The 27,791-nt window shown below is 36.4% G+C and overlaps 1 protein-coding gene across 2 annotated transcripts; it reads right to left on the bottom strand.

The window, feature by feature from the left end:
- Nucleotides 1-84: 84 nt before the first annotated feature.
- Nucleotides 85-23,387, bottom strand: f13a1a.1 (coagulation factor XIII, A1 polypeptide a, tandem duplicate 1). Of its 2 annotated transcripts, NM_001076711.2 has the most exon segments (16): nt 88-280; nt 313-1,543; nt 3,207-3,343; nt 3,427-3,587; nt 4,166-4,444; nt 5,681-5,834; nt 5,940-6,028; nt 9,557-9,660; nt 11,457-11,595; nt 11,688-11,865; nt 11,962-12,069; nt 13,731-13,849; nt 13,942-14,193; nt 18,433-18,618; nt 19,664-19,822; nt 23,335-23,384. In NM_001076711.2, coding segments are annotated over 14 exon segments (2,181 nt in total). In that variant the 5' UTR covers nt 19,797-19,822; nt 23,335-23,384; the 3' UTR covers nt 88-280; nt 313-1,401.
- Nucleotides 23,388-27,791: the final 4,404 nt, after the last annotated feature.

Below are 27,791 nucleotides of genomic sequence, written 5' to 3'. Positions count from 1 at the left end.
TGGTCTAAAGCTTAACCTGAAAGTATTAATGACAAGAGTGTGAGGTGTTGATATTGATGAACAAATAACAAATAAAGGCAATGGTTCCATGCTAAACATTTATTATTAGTGTACATTAGTAAATCACTCCATGGCATTAAAGCAGATAAAATCAGCATTTAGTAGTTAGTACAGTTACCCAACAAACTATCATATAATGTTGATTAACATGTAGTTTAAGAGGAAAAAATAGACATGTGCCTTCAAAAACCAGAGTGTTTGAAAAAAAAATTTCTAAAACATTACTGTTTCAGGTTTATGTTAGCTGGCTATATTTTCTCAGGAGCACAAAACAGTTTCGGACACATATGGACATAGTAATGTCAAAGGCATACCTGCTAACACTTTTCCCTCCACTCATCCACCTGGAGTAGTGACTCATTTCACCGCGCTTTGCTAAAAAGTTTTTAGATCTCCAGGCAAGTTGACATGAAAATGGATATGAATGTTGATGTGACATGAAAGTACGTATAGGCGAAATCATCTTCAGAAGAACCAGTTTATATATTTTGAATGGTGTTTTGTTTGTTTGTTTTATGGTTTGTTGGTTGGTTGGTTTGTTAGTGTGTTTGTTGGTTTGTTTGTATGCTGTATACTATAGTGATACTATCCCACCCCCAAAATTAGAAATGACCAAATTGTCCTCCTCAAATTCTTAGACTTGCACTTCTTTGCTTTACTTAATGATTTAAGGAGTTTCTAAAAATAATCTGCTGAGGTAAGAAACCTGTTTAAGCATTATAGCCATACACATATGATTAGACCAAGAATTTACTTAATTTAATTTCTTAAAGGGGACCTATTATGCCACTTTTCACATGCGGTAAAATACGTCTCTGATGTCCCCAGGCATTTTAGGCTTTAATCCTAATTGTGGCATTTTGATGACTGTCGCTTTAAATTCAAATGAGATTGTGCTCTTTTCAAAAAAAGGCAGAGCTACAAATGCCTGTGTCAGCATAGTGGCAGATTCAAAAACAACACTAACTTACTAGGCTAATGTGGCAGATAATGGGTGGGGCTTTCCTCTGAAGTCACGTACAAAGAGAGAATGTCAATCAAAGAGTTTCTGCAGACTGTTGCCACACTACTGCGTTTAAACCCTTTATAAATGTGATTTCGCATAATACTTTTGACTAAATGTTTCAGACATGTTTAAGTCTATGAATTGAACAGGTCCAGTGGAAATTTCGAAACAATCTATCTTTAACAGTCCAGTGTTAGCAGGTATGGTTATTAAGGGAAAACATGAACATTGGCTGCAATAGTTTATCTTTAAGAAAGCAAAGCAAAGCAAAAAATGGTACTGAGAGCCCTTTCCTCATTCCTCTCTATCTTTTCTCTACGGTTGTCTTGTGGGAATCAGTTAACCACGTTGATTTCCAGCTGATTGGTGATCTGACTCAGTGGGATGCAGTCCAGACAGCCTATCAACACCTTCCTCCCTGGAGAATAAGGGGTGATGGTGTCTGTATATTGCACTGAGCCACCTGGTGCAACTTGGCTGTAAGTAGAAAATGGATATAGTATGAAAATGGATGGATAGATAGACAGACAGACAGACAGACAGACAGACAGACAGACAGCCAGATATAGAATATAGATAAATAGATAGATATATAGATAGATAGATAGATAGATAGATAGATAGATAGATAGATAGATAGATAGATAGACAGACAGACAGACAGACAGACAGATAGATAGACAGACAGACAGACAGACAGACAGACAGACAGACAGCCAGATATAGAATATAGATAAATAGATAGATAGATAGACAGATAGATAGATAGACAGACAGACAGACAGATATATAGATAGATAGATAGATAGATAGATAGATAGATAGATAGATAGATAGATAGATAGATAGATAGATAGATAGATAGATAGATAGATAGATAGATTTAAAATCATTATACATTGCAGTTATGCATATGTGTATATACTGTATGAGCTTGAGATCTGCTTGTGTACATTTTCTTTCTATAGTTTTTGTTCTGTACTATACTATATTATACATTGCTTCCATTCAAAAAATATTAATGGTTACACTTTACAACATAACATCAAGAAATAAAATATAAAGCAGTCTTTGTGAAATATATGCAAGTGTCCCCCCCCCCATTTTATTTATTTATTTTTTTGTCGGCTTAGTCCCTCTATTAATCCGGGGTCGCCACAGCGCCCTTCCAGCCCCAACCCATCTCTAGGAAACATCCACACACACACACTCATTCACTACGGACAATTTAGCATACCCGAATCACCTGAACCGCATGTCTTTGGACTGTGGGGAAAACCGGAGCACCCGGAGGAAACCCACGCGAACACAGGGAGAACATGCAAACTCCATACAAAAAAAGCCAACTGAGCCGAGGATCAAACCAGCGACTTTCTTGCTCTGAGGCGACAGCACTACCCACTGCGCCACTGCGTTGCCTATTATTATTATTATTATTATTGTTATTATTGTTATTATTATTATTAATAATAATAATAATAATAATAATAATAAAGTTTTGATATATTTACCACCGTAGGATATTTACAAAATGTCTTTGAGGAACATTCTAACTATTTGGGGCATTAAATAAATATTGAACTATACACTTTATTGTTGGCTTTTCCCAAAAAGCTCCCTGTGAATCTTTTGTGGTCCAGTGTCACAAATATGAACTATTTATTTTTACAAATGACTTTGTAAACATCAGCGCTGTTTGTTCATTATAACAGTGTGTTTCGTTGTGTTTAATTATTTATTAAACTTCGTTTGTTAATTTTCCTTCGGCTAAGTCCCTTTATTCACAGTGGAATGAACCGCCAATTTATCCAGCATATGTTTTACACAGCTGATGCCCTTCCAGCTGCAACCCAGTTCTGTGAAACACCCATACACACTCATTCACATCCATACACTATGGCCAATTTACTGTATTCAATTCACCTATAGCGCATGTGGTTGGACTGTGGGGGAAACCGGAGCACCCGAAGGAATTCCACACCAACAAGGGGAGAACATGCAAACTCCACACAGCAATGCCAACTTGCACAGCCAGGATTCGAATCAGCATCCTTCCTGCTGTTAGGCGACAGTGCTAACCACTAGGCCACCGTGTCGCCTATCTTTTAAATTTGATGCAGTGCAGTTTATTCAAACTTACTCGTATGATTTGACTTTGGTTGGTGTAAGACCAGCTCCATCAAGACGGAGCTGAACATTTTTCAGCGTGAAGTTATAAGGGTTTTGGAATGACACATTGACCATGAGATCCCTGCCAACCTGGGGCACTCCAGTCACCTGTGGATCAAACATTACAACAACTAACGTAAAATACCAGATCTATCATATGCTCTGTGCTTATTTATAGAGAGTGATCATACCTTCATCATGAGTTCAGGAGGACGGAGATTGATAACCCTCATTGCTGAAACGGATTTGCCAGTTTCGTTAACTTGCCCATGCACCACAAAGAGCAGGTTGGATTGTTCCACCAGGAAGGACATGTAGTCTGCAGCTTGGACTTTCATCGTCACAGGTGTAGCTGTGAAAAAATTCAGAAATATTAATCCTTGAGCGCTGTTGGGGATGTTTTCATCCACTCTGAGGTGATTTTGAGGCTTAATTTGGCCACAACTATCTCCGTGTTTCAGCAAATAGGATGATTTTTTGATGAAAAGTCGTATTTTGACACACATTTTGGGAAAATGCTTTGGAATTTTTCTAAATCTCAACAATAAATGCACTCAAAAATTGACTACCCTTTCGTTATGTTGGGGGCTGTTTTTGCCCCATTGACTTCCATTGTAATCTCATTTCTTTGATAGCAACTCATGACACCATATAATCATGCATTCTTAATTGCTGGTGGCTTTCCCTGTTGGGAATAGGTAAAATTTGTAATTTGTTTTACTGTTGATCATCAGTTACAGTGCAAAAAATAAATAAATAAATAAATGATCACCGGTGAAAAATACAATTTTTACCTCTTCTCAATAGGAAAACCCAGCAAAAATCAAGAATGCATGATAATATAGTGTCATGGCTTTGCAATCAAAAAATGTCATTATAATGGAGGTCAATGGAGCAAAAAACAGTCAATAAACATAAAGTCGGACTCACTTTGCCAGGCGTCCACAGTTGAACTGTAGTTCTCAAGCTTAAAAGTTGAGCTGGTGAGACCCGTGTAGTACATCGCGCAGCCAGTGACAGTGAGACTGACGGTGCTGGTTTGGCTGGTCTGGTTCTTAATGTTCATCGTCAGGGTGAAGTTTTCCCCAATTTTGATAGTTTCAGCCTTAATGTCGATTTGCACGCCTGCATCAGGCAGTGGTGAGTATTTCCTCTTAGGAATGCCCCGGCGCTCGGCCAGCTGCATGACACGTTTGTCCTCAGCACTGCCTGCAGTCAGAAATAGTGTTGAAAGATTGATGAGGAGTGTGTAATCATCCAGTGCTATATCACAGCAATTCATATCTTTGATTTAGTGGCTCATTTGTATTCTCGTTCCTACGTTTTGGTAGGATTTGCTGACCCCTCAATGAAGGGTAGTGTTAAGGCTGATTTATAGTGACCGGCGTAACCCACGGTGCCTGCCTTGAACGTAGTCATGCATTTATACTTCTGCATGTTGTTTGTGTTGCTCTGCAATAAGGCTTCAAAAACACTAGTTGGCAGTGAGGTAAAACACATCATGCAAAACACATTATGCCAATAGAACACCATTTTAAAAACAACGCAGGCTCATTCTGTTTTTGTACTTTTATATACATTTCTGGAGAGCACCAAATATGTCCCCAGGAGGTATGTTTTTTTTTTTTTGCAGGTTTGTTTTTTTGTGAATCTGTGTACGCTTCTTGAGATCTCAAATTTCTCTCGTGAGTGCCATTCATGCCTGCTGTTCTTACAGAAATCCACCAGAGGCTGCTGTCGACTGACTGACTAACTGACCAAGTAACCTATCCCCCTACCGACTACCATCCCCAAACCCAACCGATAGTATTTTAAAAAGAATCGATTGACCCCATCTTCATGGTCAACTCCGCTCTGTGTCTCAAATTCTCCAACATACGCAGTGAGCTACCAGACAAACTGGTAATAGTGGAAAAGCGTACCATACATAGGTAAGCAGTCAGCTTGTAAGCAGGAAAAGGAACAGCATCATACTGACCCGTATCGTTCGTTTTACAGACAAAATTCAGCCATACGTACCTCTGGCTACATTATTTGCGATCTCCAGAAATATATTAAGGGCTACATTTTCAGAATGAGCCCATGTTGTTTAAATAAGTGCCTCTTCCCACCATAAATAACGCAGTCTTGGGACCTGAACATCTATTCATCTCTCTCAAGAAACATATCTCTCTACTCTCTAAAAACACAGTCTCTGTTATATACTGAGATATAAAGTTGTTATATCTAGTTATTTGTCATTGACTCTGTGAATAACATATTTAATTATGTGTAAGGTGCTTTGTAAATGTTTATAAGGCCCCAGCCATGCATGATAATTGCATATGTGTGGTATAAGAATTTCTTTCTTGAACCATGTGAAGTCTGTATTGTTGAACACCTAGTTTCTACTCAGTATTTTATAAATGAGGCCTCCAATGTTTTCTTGGCACACATTAATCTTACCTTTTGGATATTTATAGTTCAAGGTGATGTCAATGTAGCCGTTAGTGTTGGGCCTTTTGGTGACAATGAGCTGTCCTACATATGTGGTGTCCACGTGGACAATCTTTGAGTTTCCATACTTATCAAACTGATGGAAAACCACATCGCTGTTCACCTGGAGAAAGGAGAGCATTTCAAACACAACTTTCAAGTTTTTGAGATCTTTGAATATAATGAAGCGGTGAGGACAAAATAATCTGAGAATTGACATGTTTCTGACCTCTGCAAAGACAAATCGTGAATCAAACGAGTAGCTGAGATCTCCCTCTTTGATGCATTTGACAGAAGTCGGGCCACATCGGTACAGACCTGAAACAAAGAAGGAAAATATTTAGCTTCCTACTTAATTTTTTGACTGTGTTTTAGTATCACGGGTGCATTTTTATCAGAAATGCTACCAAAAATACATTTTTAGGTCACACTGTGATGCAAATGCATAAAGTTGGAGCAGATGTGAATAGCAGGGGTTAACAATGGAAATTATTAGGAAATTCTAAGGGCCCTAGTCACACTGTTGCCAGATATAATTGACTTTTTTCAGCCCAAAACTCGCCCAAACTCTTAAAAAAATGGCCAAAATATTAAATTCATTCATTCATTTACTTTTCGGCTTAGTCCCTTTATTAATCTGTCACCAAAGCGGAATGAACCACCAACTTATCCAGCATTTGTTTTACGCAGCGGTTGCCCTTCCAGCTGCAACCCATCTCTAGGAAACATCCACACACACTCATTCACACTCATACACTACAGACAATTTAGCCTACCCAATTCACCTGTACCGCATGTCTTTGGACTGTGGTGGAAACTAGAGCACACGGAGGAAACCCAGGCAAACACAGAGAGAATATGCAAACTCCAAACAGAAACACCAACTGACCCAGCTGAGGCTCGAACCAGCAACCTTCTTGCTGTAAGGCGACAGCACTACCTACTGCACCACTGCGTCGCCATGTTAGATTCATATTCAATTCAATTTAATTTTATTGTATTTAATCAACATTAACCTAGTTACTTTATCTGTCATAATGTTCAACCATACAGCAACCAACACCAACAGAACCACGACATAACCGGATCACATCAAAACATGTTACCTATCACTACCTAATAGAGTAAGTTTACTTTCAAAACGGGGTATAAATTCATCCCTTTTGGGGTTTAAAATTCTTTTAAACATAACAAGGGTGCTATTTCTTGCTGTCAATTGCCAAAAAAAAAAAAAGATGGATGAAAGTTTTATGGTGAACCGCTGTGATTTTGACTGCAAGCACTGTGTAATGCTCGTATACGCGAAGTGGAGTCAAGTTTGTCCAGGAGTCAGACTTTGATACGGCTTTCCTTCACCTCCTCTTGTGGATAGGCCCATGCAGTTAGCACTATGCACTGGTCACTACTAACCGAATGGAGTTGGAGCACATGGTTATGTTTTGTTAATGTTGCATATAAAAGATTATACCACCTAAAATTTGTCAACTGGCCAATGCCATATTTTACCTGCACAATCTAATTTAAAACTACACAGTTGGGCAGAAAACCGTCCAATCTGGCAACACTGCCTAGTCATACAGGGGCGCCATATAGGGGCACCAGCCCCAATATTTTAGTATATCATTTTGGTATTTACATATTTGCTCAATAATCTATTAAGACTATTGTATGCTAAATTGAAAGCACCTCTCTTACAAAGCACAGGTTTCCCAGAATTCACTGCAGTGTAACCTGCGAAAGCTAATGGTGGAGGAGAAAACCTGCACGGTTTTAAAAATACTCCTCTGTTGTGTTACAAATAAAAGTTTTAAGAGTTTTTCAGGCGGGAATGTAGTTGTTTTAAACTTGAAGAGGCAGTTTATTTATAAAGATAGCACGTCTTTGTCGATGTGCCTCAGCTTATGTGAACTCTGACCCCCAGCCTGCCAGCGGGAGCTCCGTCATCTTCTTCCCCGCTGAGAGCAGCTTCACATCGGCCAGTCCATCACGGATGTACCGCTGAGTTGCATCTGTCCATTGTAGTTAATACATGGAATTTAAAACATTTTGTGCATATCTAACAGACAGTTTTTGGTCTTTTAAATATATAATTTGTTATCGGGTGAATTATTTTGTCAGTGTTATTTTGTTATCTTTTATAATTGCCTTTAACTTTTGCTTAAAATTAATTTACATTAAATTAAATAATCAATTAAACAAATTGCTTAACGTTATCTTTATTTCTTATTGTGCACATCTTGTATTTTATACTAGTATAATGTCCATTGTAGTTTATTAAATCTGATAAAAAAAAAAGACATGAGTCAGTGTATAATAACCCATTTCACTTCACATTTATAGTGATTTGTGTACATTTTCTTAAATTAAAAATATAGATTTATAATATCAATATAATATTAATTTTAAGGCCGTGCTTTATATAATTAATTCATTTTATTTTTAATGTAGTGAAACCGATGAATCCATGGTGAGGTAATTGACGTTATAAAGAGTACACTGCCCTTCCATTTGAAAAAATATCCGATTTGTGTCCTCGCGTCCTCGATAGTTCGTTCTTCCAAGTCTGAACTTGGCAAGTCTGACCTTCCAAGGACGCAAGACCAAACTTTGCGTACTTTGTATTGAGAAACGTCCCCTTAAGACTTTTGAGGGTTGTTGACAAACGTGGCTCTTCACAGACCTATGCTGAGTTTTGTGTGCCATTCAAATAGATGCCAATTTAAGTATGGCATCTACTTGATGACATAAGACGTAGGGATGCATAGTGATGACATGTAATCAACTAACGTGAGAATTTATACAGATCCAGAACTGCAACGCTTGTTTAAATGGAGGATCAAACATTTTGGATAAATGAATAGATTGTTGTATTGTTTAGTGTATGCAAAATTTCCAGACTCCAAGGCATCAACAGAGCTTAGAGCGAAAAAATAATACAATGCAACATCATAGAGCCTGATCGCTCATTAGTGACTCGTTCAACATTCGCAAAGTGAAGTTTATTCACTTAGGATCACGTGATAATGATTGAACACGGCTGGTTCTGCATTAGCATATATGATCCACCAATCAGGCCATTCCTAACCCACTATAAAGAGCCAGGGTTTTTCACTACAGTCATCTTCGATTTGAAAAATCCCCCCTTCCACGCCTACCTCTTCACCTTTCCCTCCATAGGGCGGCACAGTGGCCCAGTGATTAGCACTGTTGCCTCACAGCATGAAAGACACCGGTTCTAGTCCTTTAATAGGCCGGTGGTCGTTTCTGTGCGTAGTTTGCATGTTCTGCTCGTGCTCACGTGGGTTTTTCCCGGGTCCTCTGGTTTCCTCCCACATTCCAAAAACATGCACAAGTAAATTGATCAATCTAAATTTAGCACTACAGTCAATCTCTCACCCTGCAGCATATCTCTTCATAGCTTTTATTTTAGTCATCAGCTCTTATCAAGGGGGAAGTTGTCGAAATTACCTGAGCTCAAGGCTCCCCTCTCGCCCTGCAAACGGGAGGGAGCCTGGGGCTCAAGGGCCTTTTGAGTTCAGGTCTCTCTCCCGGGACAGCGCGCCAAACTTGCTTATAATCAATCATCAGCTAAGTGTGAACTCTTGAAAGAACCAAGACGGGTAAAAACGCGGTCCGAGACTGCACCCGAAAAATGCGCAAAGCCATTTACTGTAAATGTTGCTGCGTATGTGACAGCAAGCAATCACCTGTGCCATGTAGAGGATGTGGTAGGAAGCTAATTGGGTTGGACTCATCATCCTGAGCTTGCATAGCATGTAGAGTTCATAGAGTGAATGTTTATTAAAATCGTATCATTAGCTATATAGAGGATATCTAGGATCATACCATCACTGGTCTCCTGAGGGGTGCAGTCAGCCACCTGCCAGCCGGAGTATTGGTCAGGCAGATCAAACCTCTTCATGAACACCTCATTCCAGCAGTGGTAGTTCCTGTGAAAGATAGTAGGCTGTCAGTGGCTGTGTTGGAAAGTTGAAATGCTGCCTCCGCATGAAAACAACTATGAAAATGTCAAGCCGATGATTATTTTGTATCCTGCTTAGTCTACGGCTCAGATGCCATGCCCATGGACCACCAGCTAGTCTTCTGACACATAAAGCACAAAATATTTGTACAATATATACAGCTGAATCAGGATTTTTAGCCCTCCCTGTATATATTTGACCCCAATAAGAAGATTTTTTTTAAACACATTTCAAACAAACGCTGAATCAAAACTTTTTAAAATTCTGTATCAATATTGCAGTTAGTTTTACACGCTGGAGGAAGGACGACATAATGGCTCAGGTATTCCTGTTAGACAGGATATGTTCTGTTTTAATACGATTTTAGTCACTCAAAGCTGATGTAGATTGTGTTGTTATGAATGGGTTATATGCACAGAAGTGTTGTTCAGCCACTGAAATGTCCCAGTGAAAGATTGATGTGACTATTTTCCAAGCGATTCTTGCGTGCATGAAATATTTAGCATTATGACAAGCTCTGCTGCTACACAACTGTAAACGTGTATATAATACAGTTTTGGGAATTTTAGTATTATAAAGTACTGTAAAATTTGGCAAATGACATGATCTAGTGGGTCTCTGCATACCTGTCAGCATTGGGATGTGAAAATAAGGGATATGCCCATCATAATAATAATAAAAAAATCCCTAAATTACTAAATACAATCACTTGGAGCTGTTTTGTTTTAAATAAACAGTTCAATGGTCAGTAATATGTTTTATTATAATTATTTTTCACAAAAGAAAAAATAAATAGAATACATCAGCAGCAAATAAATCAGCAAACAGTTCAGCTTATTAAAATGAATAGCTATTATAATGAAAAAGAATCAAGCTATCAAACCTCATTAGTCGTTTCTTCACTGTATAACTTGCATATTCTGATTAAAGAGCAACCAATGAATCTCTTATTTATTTGGATTTTTTCGCTGGATTACATTAAATGACAGAGGTTTCACTTTAAAAATGCACACATCGTTATAATGAAAACATTCGACTGCTCTCCTAACTTTTTATGCTCATTTAGGACGAAATTACTTGTTTGAAAAAAAGAAAACCTCACCAAGATCGACATCTTTAGATATAATTATTATTAGTTATGTGTATATCTGTTTAAACACGCACCCAACACTCAGACTTTTGTCCGCTTCAAATCACGAGTACAGAATCCGTTTAGGAAACAGCGTCTATTTATCACTATTGAGCACGTCAGCTGACGCATCGCGTCAATTTTGAGGATTGCATATGAAGAAGAGACGGCACCTGGAATGAAATGGAAAGTGAATCCTGCCGTTTTTATATTTATTTCAAAGTGTTTTCATCACTAAACAAAGCGAAAGCACAGAACAGATCCACATTTAAGAGCGAGGGGTGGCACCTGGTGGTTAGGCGGTATAGGTTGTGTATAGGGAAGATCGGCTCTTTAATGTTTGTTTGCCACCCTTCAGAGAAAGACGGGAAAATATGGGTGAAATACAGGAAAATACCTTTAAGGGATGATTGAGGGATAGAACTGTAAAATACGGGAGAATTTCTGGAAAAACGGGAGGCTTGACAGGGTTGACTTTAATGTGTGTGTTCGTGATTCAGGAGGCGTAGCTTTGGACGGCAGGGGAGGGATTGTGTTTCAAACATATTATGCTAACTGGTTCGAATTTAGGCAGATCGCCTTCTGCTCCTTTAACCATCATGGCCTACTGTATATCAGACTTTGCATATCTCACCAGATTGAATCTCTTGTTTTTTTTCTGTTCACACTCCCATCTGGATTCAGCATGATGTTTGCCTTTATGTTGCCTCCGTTGTCATGAGCAGAGCAGTAGTTGGTGATGACCCGTGCAGGTATCCCGAGGGCGCGGAAAACTAGATGAGATCATCAAAAGGTCATGGGTAAATCATTTTGAAAGGGTCCAAATAAGATAAGCATTTAAAGAACGCACTGTTTTCATACTCACAAGTGTTGAGCGTGCCTGCAAACACCCAGCACTGAGCAAAACACACAGGCGCACCGCCCTTACTGGCATATTTGAGAAGGATTTCAGCACTTCCAGTCCAGGCGGTGGGTGCTGTGCCGCTGGAGTAATCACCAGTCCAGTTTCCAGCAAGGACACCATTGTCATCAATGGAATTCATCTGAAATGACACCCCCAAAATGTCTAAATGCACACGCCATGTGTATTTATATACTTTAATCACTGTTGCTATCAAGAAGCTGCTTTCAGAGCATACCAGAGCTGATGCTTGCCGAGCTACTTCAGTGGCGTTCCCACGATACATTAGCGGCATTTTCCCAGAATCCAATATGAAAAGACAGGCATCCAGAACCCCGTCTTCAAACTAAAGAGAAGAAGCGAAAGTAATGCTTCACTCAGAACTGAAATCTACATCAATCTTCGCTTGTCACAAAACTTTCATTCCTCTGTTCAACGTAAAGTTAGGGTCACACTTTATTTTAATGACCCGTTTGTTGAGTTTAAGTTACACTGCATCTACATGCCAACTAATTCTCACTAGATTATAAGTAGGTTGGGGTTAGGGTTAGTGTAAGTTGACATGTACTTGCAATTAAGCTTCTTATAGTTAGATAAATGTCTATTGAACAAGCGGTATACACAGACAGGGCTTTACATTAAGACAGACACTCCCACTAGCCACTTTGGCTGGTTGAAAATAATTTTTCCAGATAATAATTCTTAAAAGCAGGGTTCGATAATAAGGATGGTCCAATATGCATGCACAGGCGATCGAGAAGCAACACGATTGACAAAAATAATTGCATTCGCAACTTCGCGCGAGCAAAGCAGGTGAATACCGGATGAGAGGATAATCACTTGCGCTAACAGCTGAGGTGATGCACGCGACTGTTTATAACACGTATGTGCTCCCGTTTCCTTTTGTGAAGCAACTGTGTCTAGAAACACAACTGATGCGATCGATTCTCTTTCAAATAGACTGAACAAAAAGGGAGGAACATACACCTAGAGTCTTGCTGCTTTCAAGAGTTCCAGAGTTGACTTAATGTAAGCAGCGCCAGTTGCTTTCGGTTTTACCATTCTTTGAAAAGATATTTATTGGTCTTTCATTAACTATGCATGTGTGATCATCCTTTCATTATCACACAGTATGTTTTTTATCTGCTTTCTTTTGCATTGATATGGTTTAATTATAATTTTTTTTTTACAATAACATTGCATTAATAAGAGAATAACTCCCTATTTATGTGTAGTTAACTGGTGATCTGGGACCTTTAGCCAGGACAGATGACTGTGCATATGTTTTGTTAAATAAAAAGTATAGTATACAGCTATATTTTGCATGTTTTCACACATTTACAATTTGTGGCTAAGAAATAATGAACTGTTTATTTATGGTGTGGTCAGAGATAAATTAGGTAAATTCTTCATTTTGGGCTCTGAAAATTATGAAAACTAATTGTAATATATGAAAGCCTGACCCATTTGCTCATGATTATTGAGCAAGCTCATACACGACACACAAAAAGTGAAATGAATGAGGAGGCATGTAGAGATAACGCAAACTCTAAATCAAGTAATTTTAGCATGTCAAAGTCATATTTATGTGTATAAAATATATTTTTCCCAACAATAAAATTGTGGCTAGTGAAAATGGCGAGTGGCTAGTAATGTTGGAAAACTATTAGCCACATTGGCTGGTGGTTAAAAAAGTTAATGTTAAGCCCTGTACACAGATATTAAGCAGACGGTCTACTAATATTCAAATGGACCATCAAAATAAAGTGTTACCGAAGTTATTTTGAAAAATGTTGGAAACCTGTAACCAATGATGACTAGCATAGTATTTGTTTTGGAGGTCAGTGGTTACAGTTTTCGAACACTCTTTAAAGCATCTTCTTTTGTGTTCACCCAAACAACAGGGAAACTCCTGAGGGTGAGGAAACTTTCAATTTTGGGTGATTGATCCCTTTCAGTGAAGGTATCAGATTAAATAGAAGAGCAGTTGTTTGAGAAAGCACTAACCTGGCCGTAGTTCCATGAACGGAAGGAAATGTCGTTTATTTCTCCATTGTAAATGGTGCCCACATCGTTCATCACATACTCCTGTCTTTCAGCTTCATTGGGCATGTACACTTGATCCGCTACACATCGACAAATTTAAGATGAATGCTTTATGATAATACAAATACATGAAATGTTGCCGGCTATAGTGAATGCACAGTTTTGTACTCACAAGGGTCCCAAGGATTGAACAGCACATAGAAATCTGTGGCAGAGTTCTTCTCAGTCCGCCTTTTTCCTGTTTCATTCACAACTACTGCAAACGTTGAGAAGCGGCCAATGATGCTTTGGACATCGGGTGTTATACCCACTCTGATACTATTGCCTTGTTTTTCCAACAGGCGACCCCTCCAGCTACTCTCAGTCTTCACTCTTCCGAAGGACACAGTGATGTAGGTGCCCTTATTTTCATCAGGTACACTGCCTGTGAGGACAGATATGAATATTATTTTAAAAGGATTGTTCCGCACCCAGAAATGACAAGTTTTAAAACTCTTATGTCGAGTTCACACTGCATTTGGTCAGAAGTGGTCGGAGAGCAGGATTGCACTGCATGACTATCTGGGGTCGTATTCAGTTGCTGTTGTGTTCATGATGTACGATGAATAGGCAGCAGAAGGTTACACACTGTGCAGCTTCACTACAGTTAGATTTGGACAACACACACTGGGCTCTATTTTGACGGTCCATGCGCAAAGCGCAGGGCGCAAACGCTTTCAGGGCGTGTCAGAACTCATTTTTGCTAATTTAAGGACGGTAAAGTCTAATCTCCCATTCCCTTTAAGAGCCAGCTGCGTCGCGCCATAAGCGCATTCGCTATTTACAGGACGTAAAGTAAGTCTAAGTGGAAAAACTGAGCATTTCACTAGCAAACAGTTAACAGTCAAAAGTTTTTTAACAGAAAACAGTTAAACAGAGCATCTACTGCGTGAGAATGAGAGATAATGGATCTACTTTCACTTTCGCTCTTGGATAGGGAAACCTTTACGCACAGACATCAATTAGTCTCTGAATAATTAATTGTGTTTGTTAAGCCCAAATATTAGTTTCAAAACTATTTCTAAATTCAGTTCTTATTTCCAGCAAACGAATAAATGAACAATAATAACAAAATGTGCTCAAAAACCTGAGTTATATCCTAAAACACATGCTGTGCCCCATATGGTCTAAAACCTGACAGGTGGACAAATCTAAGCTTGTTTTTAATAAAACAAATATAAATATGGATATAATAAATAATACTGCTAATAATAATAACATTATACAAAAGCAAATTGTTATGAATGAACTGAAAAAGCCTCCCGAGATGAAGACATAAAAGCAGTGATTTTTCATATTTATGTAGGCTAGAAAATAATATGTTTTGTAATATTTTAATAGTTTATATTTATATCCTATATCTATTCTTATTATATCCTATATATATCCTTAATATTAAATTTTTTCATATGTAAGATATTTGCCTATTGCTCTCTTGTGTTAAGCAGTGTGTAAGCGAGGCGCAACTCTGCGCCGGAGTTTAGACCGGGTTAGTTTTGGTCTAATGAAAAATCTATTTTAGTTTCTCAAAATAGCAACGCGCCTGCAATACAACTCAGAACGCCTTCCTTTTTAGACCAGAACGCCTATGGGCGCACATATGAGTGCTAATGCATTTGCTATTTAAACAGCGTAGCGCAACGCCTCAAAACGACTCTTGCGCCAAGCTGAAACTACCAAAAGACTATTGCGCCGCGCCATGCGCCACACTGCACCGGGTGTATGATAGGGCCCACTATGTTGATGAAGGGTGTTTTGCCGAACACAAAGGAAAACATTTTGATAAATATTAGAAACCAACAACCATTGACTTCCATAGTACTTGTTTTTTTTTCTATTATGGAAGTCAACAGAACAAAGAAAGTTATAATAGTATATTTTTTATTCATTCATTCATTTTCTTTTCGGCTTAATATCACTCTAAAATGACATTGGACACACTGTACCTAAACAGTTTTGTTTAAATTGCTTCCAAGAGTTGATTTTGCATCAAAGATTGCCTTTAAGGCAACTCAGTTCAAAAATAGTTTAGATCCACAACAGCAGAAAAATAAGGTTCTTTTTGGATCCTCTCCACTAACAAGAACCCACACCTCAAGAGGATTTCCTGCCACAGGACAGCAGCAGCAATAATTAACACGAAGCTGACACTGAGACTGAATTAAATAGTGCTTTGACAGCCGAGGGAACATCACTTGACCTAACAGCAGAATGGCACTGCGCTCCGCTTGATATTCATCTGCTCTAATGAAGACAGGCAGATGCTTTCTCAGCTCTCATTGTTTGTCTGAGAGTTATTTCTAGTCCATTAGTGGCTCTGTTCTCAGTAAGTTCATGTTACGCTCAAGCATTAATAACATCACAGATGTAATTCCATCTTTGCATGGCTATTTCTGCCTCACAATTTCTAGCCAAGTCATTCAGGTTGTGCATTTGTTGTTGTTGTTGTCATTCTTTTCCTCCTCCTGTGCTACACCTCCACAGCTTTTGTCAGGTTCAGTACTAACTAGACACATAACAACAGGTCAACACACTCGGTTTCTCTAAAGGGAAGGTTCACCCTAAAAACAAGCATTCTGTCATCATTTTCCAAACTCGTACTATACTAAGTGACTTTGTTCTATATGGAAAACTTCAGTCAGCAATTTATAATTAGTCTTCAAATATATTTCTATTCTCCATAGAAGACATTTAGTCATAGGACTGAAACAACAGAAATTAACAATGACAAAATGTCAATTGATGAGCAATCCCTGTAAGAAGCACTCTTTGATATCGCTCTGTAAAACCTAACAGTCAACTTTATCAAATGAAATAAGTGTTGTTAACTTAAAATCGACTGGAAGTTAATTCTACTCATTTGATAAGAGTTTTGAACTCAGTGTTGAATGTAATGAGTTAATTAAATACCTCATTACTTCAACTTAAATGGAGGAAGTTGACAGAACTCATATAGATTGCTATATGAATCAGATGCTTTGTTTCTAGTGAAGATTTAGAAAAACTTGTTCATGCTTTTATCAGCAGCAGGGTGGATTACTGTAATGGACTCCTCACTGGTCTTCCTAAAAAGACAGTCAGACAGTTGCAGCTCATCCAGAACGCTGCAGCCAGAATTCTAACCAGAACCAGAAAATCAGAGCACATCACACCTGTCCTCAGGTCTTTACACTGGCTGCCAGTTACATTCAGAATAGATTTTAAAGTATTATTACTGGTCTATAAATCACTAAATGGCCTAGGACCTAAATACATCACGGATATGCTCACTGAATACAAACCTAACAGATCACTCAGATCTTTAGGATCATATAAACTAGAAGTTCCAAGAGTTCAGTCAAAGCAGGGTGAATCGGCTTTTAGCCATTATGCCCCTCGCTGCTGGAATCAGCTTCCAGAAATGATCAGATGTGCTCCAACATTAGGCACATTCATTCAAGACTGAACACACATCTGTTTAGCTGTGCCTTTACTGAATGAGCACTGTGCTGCGTCCGACAGATTGCACTATCATGTTTTTCTCTTCTTCTTCATTCTTTTATCACATTTTACCTGTTTTTATGTTTTGTTTTTATGCATTTTTATTATTTGTTTTTATTTTTATTTTACTTGTTTCTTTTATTCTTGTTTATGTAAAGCACTTTGAATTGCCATTGTGTATGAAATGTGCTATATAAATAAACTTGCCTTGCATTGCCTTGCCTTAGATTAGGTTTTTAACTCAAATGGTTTGTAGCAATCGGTTTCCTCAAACGATTTGAGTTGCCCAAACTTATTGGTAGGGCCAGATGGAATCTGCGGACATTTTTTGCTATCTCTTTTATTTTGTTAAAAATCTTCGGATTTATGCGGAATGATTTTGGAAGTATCATAACTAAAACTTTAATATATGAAATAAAAAATAATACTTTTTAAAATTGTATTTAATGTTTACAATACAAATCCAATTGGATCCACTTTATTTGGTAAATAAAGCAAGACTCTCATATAACAGATCTACTAAAAGACAGAAAATATAACTTTACAAACTGTATTGTAAATAAATCATAAATATTTTCATATTAGTCAATAATATTACTAAAATTAATTTAATATAAATATAAATTTACACACAATTACTCAAGTAAATAAACAGAATCAATGATGGGCTAAAAATCAGCTGAATTCTGCGCGCACAGATTCTGTGTGGGCCTGCTGTTTGGGTTTTACAGTACTCTTTTGGTTTCACTTCTCTTCATTTATTGGGTTTTACTCTGCTCAAATTGCTTGGTTTACTCAAATGGGTTAAGATCACAGTACTCATTAGGATTAGTTTTTGAACTTAAATGCTTTGTTGCAATCAGTTTCCTCAAATGGTTTGAGTTACCTCAACTTTTTGGGTTTTACAGTGTAGTCTTTCCTATTATAGTACCATAGTGTGGAAAACTAGCATCGTCCTTAAGCAAGTGGTCTAGAATCAAGATTAAAATCTCTGAATGATGTGACACTTCTGTGAACCCAATCCCTAATCTTACAGTCTATTGTTGCAATGTAGGCTTATAATGCCCAAATGTGATGCCAAAAAAGGTTCTCGAGGTCATCATCGTGCAATGCTGTATATTGAAACTATGAAAGAGCTGCTCACCGATCATGAACTCCAGTTGCACAGTGTCCTGGGTCTCATCGAAGGGTCGGTCAAACAAGATGTCGATGAGGAATTCTTTATTCCTGCGCACAATGAGGCTGGAGTTCTTGTACATGCTGGTGTTGTGGGCCTGCTTGTTTTCTGTTATATGCATATCAAGACTCTGTACCAAGAGAGTTTGTGGCACTGGAAAAATAGACAAACAAATGCCACACTTTGAATTGGTCAGAACTAACTATTCAGAACAATACAGTTCAAAGAAAACGAAAAAAAAAGATGTTTTATAGAGTTATCTGTTGTGTGTTGTCATAGACCCGACTCATGGCCGAGATTTATTAGGTTTATTAAGTCTAACCTCCCTGACTTCATCCCTCCTTTCTACTTCATACCAAAATAATCTATCAGGAGCCATGCAGTATAAACAAGATCATCATCATATTATTTAAACTTTGTTTTGTCGACTTACAAAACTCACTGCATGCCGGTTTCACAAAGCATGAGCCGTTTTATTTTTCGGCGTGCATGTTCACAACTGCACCGGGAGCAGGGCGGGTCAAGCAGGAGCGGTGTGCGAGAGGCGCGCAGGTATGTTTTTTTTTTCTGTGCACATGCTCAGTTTGCTTTTTGATTAAACTACATTGCTTTCATCAGCATTGGTTTGGTTGCACATAGAGAATAACGTCTTAATTCTGGGATTACCCCTCTTAATAAACACACTTGCAAACAAAGTAAATCATATCTCAAAGCATTTACTGATTTTGACTGAGGTACATGCCCCCAGTAAATGGGGTCTAGCAACACCCCTGATGACAGACCTGTTTGTTCTCAGTTAAATCCTCAGATTAGGTCTGTCTGGGGAATTGGGCGTAGCTAACATACTTAACCACGCCCCTATAGTTGTCAGTTTTGACAACAAACAGAAATGGTGAGCAGAGGAGTCTGTTGGGTTGTAATAACTCTCCCCAAACCCTTTTCCCCATCTTTCTGAATGAAATGCCTACTTTGCTACATCCAATCAGCTCGTAGTAGACAAAACAAGCCACGCCCACTGTTTCTTATTTAATATTCGGTTTCTCTATAGAAACTGCATCACAATACGAAAAAAAAAAACGGTCGCAGCTTCCAGTTCATGCAGACTTTCAGAGCAGCGACACCTTGACCTAATGTTAGCATCGATCTAGCACACATTTTATTTGTATGTGATGTAAAATAAATAGAAATAGAACTTTACAGGGTCCTCTCGGCATCACACCAGGTAAAGATTCACACTCGGGTAGGGAAGCCTCCAGTGCGTTTGAGATGGCAAAAGCAATACGGGCACGCTGGGATCCCCAGGGCCAGGGCAGGTGGGACGGAAGAGCCATGATGTTCACAAGATCTTCACAAGAACCTGGAGGACAGATCATATTAATGTTAGACTTAAAAACACTTTACACACACTGTAACAAGTCACTTATTACCTGCGTATAGGTAAGATATTTTCTGTTTATTATCATGCAAATATTCTGAATGATCTTATTCTACATCTTAATCCCACACTATAAAACATATGCGTTAATTAACAAATATATATATATTTATATATATATATATATATATATATATATATATATATATATATATATATATATATATATATATATATATATATATATATATATACAGTTGATGTCAGAATTATTAGCTCCCTTCAAATTTTTTCTTCTTTTTTTAAATATTTCCCAAACAGATTCAGGAAATTTTCACAGTATGTCTGATATTGTCTGATATTTTTTCTGTTTTATTTCGGCTAAATTAAAGCAGTTTTTAATTTTTTAAACACCATTTTAGGGACAAAATTATTAGCAACTTTAAGCTATATATTCTTCTATAGTCTACAGAACAAACCATCATTACACAATAACGCCTAGTTAACCTAATTACCCTAGTGAAGCCTTTAAATGTCACTTTAAGCTGTATAGAAGTGTCTTGAAGAATATCTAGTCTAATATTATTCACTGTCATCATGACAAAAATAAAATAAATCAGACATTAGAGATGAGTTATTAACACTATTATGTTTAGAAATGTGTTGAAGAAATCTCTCTGTAAACATAATTTGGGGGGGAAAAAAATTCAGGGGGGCTAATAATTCTGACTTCAGCTGTATATTTATAGCTATGAATATGGGACCTTAATCTCTGCTCTGTCGACTTTCGATGTTGAAAATGTGACTTTTATTGACATTTTAATAGTTTGAAATATATAATAATATATAAAAAGAAATAACACACAGAAAAATTAGTCTGTAAAATAACAGACAAAGTGTTTATAGTGTAATATACAACGCCAACCCAGACGATATATCACTTTAAACTATTAAAAATGTTCATAATAGTCTTTTTTTTTTTCAAGATTAAAAATTGTTGGAAAAAGATCAAGATCTTTTAATGCAATTCAAAAGCATAAATAAAAGGGGGAAAACAACAAATAAAAACATTAATCACATAAATCTGTTAATTTACGTGTATTTTTTACAGTGTACATGTGTCTAATTCCAGCAGGAAAGCACAGACAGCAGCTGTGTACATGCGTCTACATATGTGTTGAATGAACAAGACTTTATTTCTTTTTGTCTTCCCCCGTGGGACGATACTGATGCAATACGGTGTTAGACTATTTTAGAATCGGCAAACTCTCGGTGCAACTCTGAGAATCATAACGCACTGATGAAATATCATTCTCAACCGAGCAATGCAGCAGGAGCGAGACCTTCCTGACTCAAACCATCAAAAACAGATCCTGTCCTAAACATTATCTGACGTTGGTAAGTTTAGGGCCGGTACTCTCTTTTAAAACAAGGGTTCTCAGAGATTAGAAGAACTGTTTTCGTTTCTTTGAATAACTTTTTTTTTCTCAGTATGGAGAACATTTAAATGATCTAAAGAACCTTTTCTAATTTAAAGAACTTCTTTGTTTAACAAAAATTTTAAAAGAATGCTTTATATAAAAAAACATAAAATAAAAAAAACAAATATTAAAAATATATATTTAATTTGTCATTATATAACCTGTAACTTTTATCTTTGTGCGTTTATTGGTAACTCGTTTAGTATTTAGGCACTAGAATCTAATGAATGAGTGTTCATTAGTATCTAAAAAAAGAACTAGTGTCTAATGAGTTAGCACTAATAAATATATTTTTTAAAATAGTAGTATGTAAAGAGTACACAACCTGACAAAAGTCTTGTCCCCTACCCAAGTTTAAGGAAAAGCAAATAATACTGACTTCTAGTTGATCATTTGGTATCAGAAGTGGCTTATATGAAAGGCAAAGGCCTCTAGATTACGCTTATTTGACCAAAATAAAATCTAATCATGCTTTGATTTTTAATGATTACATTAGGACAGTAAGGTCTGACTTTGCTTAGACAAAAGTCTCGTCACTGAACAGAAATAATGTCCAGTATAAATTATAAAGTCCTGCTGCAGTGGAGACAGAATGAATATTGTGTCTGACTCCATCATGAGCTTGGAGGACTGCATCCATACATCTCTGCAATCACTTATCAATAAAGTCATCTGGAATGGCAAAGAAAGCGTTCTTGCAGGACTCCCAGAGTTCATCCAGATTCTTTGAACTATTTTTCAATACCTCCTTCTTCATCTTACCCCAGACATGCTCAATAATGTTTATGTCTGGTGACTGGGCTGGCCAAATCTGGAGCACCTTTTTTAACATTCTATTGTACAGCAGAAACTATTCATCATGTATTTTTATCTGTAACACCTTGTAAATTATTTGTCAAAATATTTGCAGTCATTGGAGTATAAGTAGAGTTTGTTTTTTGGACGGATCTCTGTCAGACATTCTACTACAGTATATGCATTTACGATATGTCAGTATTCTGGACACTCTACCATAATGAATATATTTGCAAATGCATTCATTTAAATTTAACAGTCTAATAATAGTGCACACATTTTCCAAAAAGAGTTATTTATTAGTTCTTAAATTTTTTTTATCAATATACTTTATTAATTCTTATACATTTCTTCACTTCTTTTCTTTGTTAATTCTAATTTCCAATAATAGTAAATTTTTCTAATTCCTATAATACTCTATTACAATTAGAATTTTTGGTCCCACTTTATATTAAGTGTCCTTAACTACTAAGTACTTACATTAAAAAAAATAAATACAATGTACTTACTGTGTTTATAATGTATAATGTGTAAGGTGTAAGGGATGCTCAACAGTGTATTTACAAATGTAATTACAAAAGGTAATTACAGATGTAATTAAATACATGTATTTATTCAAGCATAGTACACAGTAAATACATGTATTTACACAATAAGTACATTGTGACAAACTAATAATTCATGTGTAAGTACATATTAGTTAAGGCCACTTAATAGAAAGTGGGACCGAATTTTTAAATAGTAATCTTTAATAGAGTATTTTCAGAAATCAATTAATTTATTTTACTTAACCTAACAGTCCAATAATAGGGCACTAATTTTATAATAAGAGTAGATTGAGTTGTATTTGCATGTATATTTTTAAAGGCGATTAGTTGACTTTGAAAATTAGTAAACTTATTGCCTTAAAATTATTAGGTAAATATGTGCATAAGTATAAAAAATAAGCTAATTTTACAGTTCCAAATTACTCACTTTTTTAACTTGTAGCTTTTAATTCAATGGGTTTACTCACATATTTATTTATAGTGACTAATTGCTTTTTTTTTTTAGTCGACACAACATAGAAAGACCATCAAAACAAGTGTAACTTTCTGTATTTCAGACGAGCACTTGAACTCATGGAATATCAGAGAAAAGTATTAAAGCAATAACGTCTGAAAGCCAAGCGGAGAAAGTTTAAGTTGAATAAAGAGTCATTAAAAGTGCTGAACTCACGGTCTGTGTGTCAGAGTAGATGGTCTGCTGAGGAAGCTCCAGGCAGATGTGCTCATCAGGAGCTTCATGCTGATTAATAAAGGCTCAGGACTTCCTCTTTTACTAAAGAGAAAAACAAAGACCTTCGTGAACCAAAAGATCAGGTCAGTCTGACACACAAATCTGTGACCCTCTGATTCCTGATGACCACAGCGAACTCAAGACTGTCACGTAGATGTGATTATTACATTCATGTATGATAACAACCCCTATGGTTTAAAATTAGTAAAAGATATGAAGTGTATTGAACAGTCCCAGCAATAATGAGATTGATAATCATTGCATTTTAAGATGAATTGATGTATAAACACTTGCTAACATTATTAATTAATACATGACCTTTTGATGCTTCATGTGTAATTTCTTCATCAGACAACAACTGTTGGTTAAAATGATAAACTTTATCAATCTTAAAGCTTGATGTTTTATTATATAAGCCCTAGTAGACACCAGCATATCATGTTTTCATATATGTTTTTTCCCCATATAGATATAGCCGGGCCTATATCCTCCATTTATAATGAAATGCATTTAAATAATTAAAATGTATAACTATAAATAAATTTATATAATAAATAATTATATATAATTAAATTAAATAAAAATTTATTAAACATTCAGACAATTAATGTGCTCAAATTTTTTTATCTATTCATATATTTATATTTTATTTATTTATTTATTTATATCTAGATTTTTTATTTAGATATTTGTTATTTATTTTTTTATTATATATGTTTTTTATTTATTTGTTCATTTATTAATACACGCACACACACACACACACGCACACACACACGCACACACACACACACATATATATATATATATATATATATATATATATATATATATAGTTATTTATATATTATTTATTTGTTTATTTATTTATTATATTTATTATATATATATATATATATATATATATATATATATATATATATATATAGATAGATAGACAGATAGATAGATAGATAGATAGATAGATAGATAGATAGATAGATAGATAGATAGATAGATAGATAGATAGATAGATAGATAGATAGATAGATAGATAGATAGATAGATAGATAGATATTTATTTATTTTTATTTATTTATTTTTATTAGGTCTCCTAAACAATTGTATACTTACACAAAAACAAAACAAAACAAGAGATTAAATGTTCTTTTAAGATTTACGGCCTGATTCTGTTTAGCGATAGGTTTAGCTGCTAGGTAACATTAAAGATTGCTCGCATAAAAAAATACTATAGTAATTTATAATAATAAAGTGTTTGTGAACCGTGCTATTGTAAATCAAATTATACTCTGAGGAGATGTTTAAGGCGTGCATAAGACCCCTGCAATTTACAGAAAGGCTCGCATCTGAAGTGTTTACTGCAGCATTTGTTCATGTGTTAAGTTTAGAGACTGATTTACTTATATGTAAACCTCAAGGATTGGTTAAGGTTAGGCCAATCCAATTCATAACTTTTTCATTAAGGTTTGTAATTCGTATGATTTTGTACGATCAAATTTTTAGTAAGAGTTTTTCGTCTTTTAGGGCTTTGGGGTTTTGTGCTGCGCCTTCTTTTAAATAAACATTTTCAGTCACACTTTACAATAAGGTTCATTAGTTAATGTTAATGAATGCATTTACTAACATGAACAAATAATGAACAGTACATCTACTACTGTATTTGTTCATGTTAGTTAACGTTAGTTAATGAAAATACAGTAGTTCATTGTTAGTTCATGTTAACTCATGGTGCATTAACTAATGTTAACAAGCATGGACTTGGATGTTAATAATGCATTTGTAAATGTTCAATTATGATTAATAAATGCTGTACGTTTGTTGTTCATGATTTGTTCATGTTAGTAAATGCATTAACTAATGAACCTCATTGTAAAGTGTTACCACATTTTCGTACACCTGAACTTGAATGAATGGCCACTAAACTGACAAAACATAAAATAGTTATGCTTTCTCAGGAGATTGGGCTGGTTAGGCACAGGTTTAGTGGTGTGGGTAGCTATAAGAGTTGTCTACAGTCAGAGAAAGGATTAATGGAGTTGGTATGTTTTATATTTTATCTGCTGATTAAGGTTAGAGACAAGTTGATGTAGCACTAAAAGAATGATTCAAACCATGGATTGAAACAACTCTAAACTCGACCTTGAACTTTACATAGGATAAATTATAACTCATTGTTGTAGAGTTATATTACATAAAGGCATCTTGCCATGTTGAATATCAGGAAGTGCCTCAGCGGTCATGTCAATAAAGCTTTGCTGGAAAATACAGGGAAATTAAACTTGTGACATTTTCAGTTTGACCCAAAAAGTCAGCTTGGACCTTGTTCCTTGTTTATCAATTTCAATTTTAAAGGCGTCTTTTAAGGAATTGAAACAAAAAACAGGTTTGCAAAATCAAATAAAAGTAACACTTGAGTTTGATAACCTCCAGTGATAAGCTGGAGGTCTGAAAGTTTAAAACAATTGCTTTGGGGATTCAATTTTGAAGTTAAGGCAAGGCAAGTTTATTTATACAGCAAAAGATGGAGCCGTTTACTGTTCTCATCCCTACTTGAGTCACAGATAATGTTGATAAAGATTATTATTCAGTTAGCACTGCTGCCTCACAGCTAGAAGGTCGCTGGTTCGAGTCCCAGCTTGGCCAGTTGGCGTTTCTGTGTGAAGATTCCATGTTCTCCCCGTGTTGGCGGAGGTTTCCTGGTGCTCCAGTTTCCCCCCACAGTCCAAACACATACGCTATAGGTGAATTGAATAAGCTAAATTGGCCATAGTGTACTTGTGTGTGTGAATTTGAGAGTGTATGGGTGTTTTCCAGTACTCGGTTGCAGCTGAAAAACGTAAAACGTATACGTAATAATAATAATAATAATCAATCCAAAATCATTGCAGGACGGCAAAGGGGCTCAGTTGTTAGCACCTTCACCTCACAGAAAAAAGGTCACTGGTTCGAGTCCCAGCTGGGCCAGTTGGTTAATCTGTGTCGAGTTTGCATGTGCATGTGGCGACCTCTGATAAATAAAGGGACTAAGCCGAAGGAAAATGCATGAATGAATGAATGAATGAATGAATGAATGAATGAATTCAGATTAATGATATTGATATGTAAATTAATTGGGAGACCTATGACAGGTTTTCTGCCAATTGATGATCTATCTATCATTTTTAGTATAGGTAAAAGATCTTATGATAATTAGCTCAGAGCTCAAGTATGATAATACAATTCAGAACTGGAAGCCCAATTCAAATTGGATTCTCTACAAATGATGTGTTTGATTGGGGAGATGTGCAGTGTTGGTGAGATGTGTTGACTAATTTAGGTGTTATTGGTTTGTTCTGAATCGAGTGACCTACTGTGTTGGGTAAAACCATACTTGATCAGGCTCACTTCACTTTCACTATTTTCCACAACTTCAATTTTATTTGTGCAGATCATTTAAAAGCTCTTAAGTAAAGTAAAATACTTGACCCAAAAGTGAAAATTTTCCCCTTTCCACATTCCTCTTGTGTGATTCCAATCAATTATTTATGACTAGATTTTCCACTATATTTATGTATTCATCAGTGTTTCCCCCACAGTCCAAAGACATGTGGTACAGGTGAATTGGGTAAGCTGAATTGTCCGTAGTGTATGAGTGTGAATGAGTGTGTGTGGAAGTTTCCCGGAGGTGTGTTGCAGCTGGAAGGGCATGTGTAAAATATATGCAGGATAAGTTGGCGGTTTAATCCACTGTGACGACCCCAGACTAATAAAGGAACTAAGCTGAAAAGAAAATGAATGAATGATCTCTATAATGGTGACATGGTGGCTCAGTGGAGAGCACTGTTGCCTCACAGCAAGAAGGTCCCTGTTTCGAGTCTCATATTGTCATCGTGGGTTTCCTCCAGGTGCTCCGGTTTCCCCCACAGTCCAAACACATGCTCTATAGGGGAATTGAATGAACTAAATTGACCATACTGTATGAGTGTATGTGTGTGAATGAGTGTGTATGGGTGTTTCCCAGTACTGGGTTGCATCTGGAAGGGCATCCACTGCGTAAAACATATGCTGGATAAGTTGGCAGTTCATTTCTCTGTGGTGACCCCTGATGACTAAAGAGACTAAGCAAACTATGTCTGTGAGAGACTATTTTTATTTTATTTTCAATCATAGCTACAAGCGTTGTTTTATTATTCTGATCAATGTATTTTCCACATCTCTATAATAACTCTATAGTTTCTCTATAATAATAAGCCGACACGGAATTTGCATGCGCAGAATTCCGCAGATTTCCTCAGATTTTTAGCCCATCATTAATTATGTTTATTTACTTGTGTAAATGTGTGTAATATTTAAATGTATTCAGTTTTTTTATTAATTTCAGTAATATTATTGCCTAATATGAAAATGTTCATCTGATT

Source organism: Danio rerio, chromosome 24 (genome assembly GCF_052040795.2).
Source record: "Danio rerio strain M-AB ecotype USA chromosome 24, GRCz13ab, whole genome shotgun sequence".
NCBI lineage: Eukaryota > Metazoa > Chordata > Actinopteri > Cypriniformes > Danionidae > Danio > Danio rerio.
The sequence above is the reverse complement of the archived record's forward strand: the minus strand, read 5'-3'. Positions and strand labels throughout refer to the sequence as shown.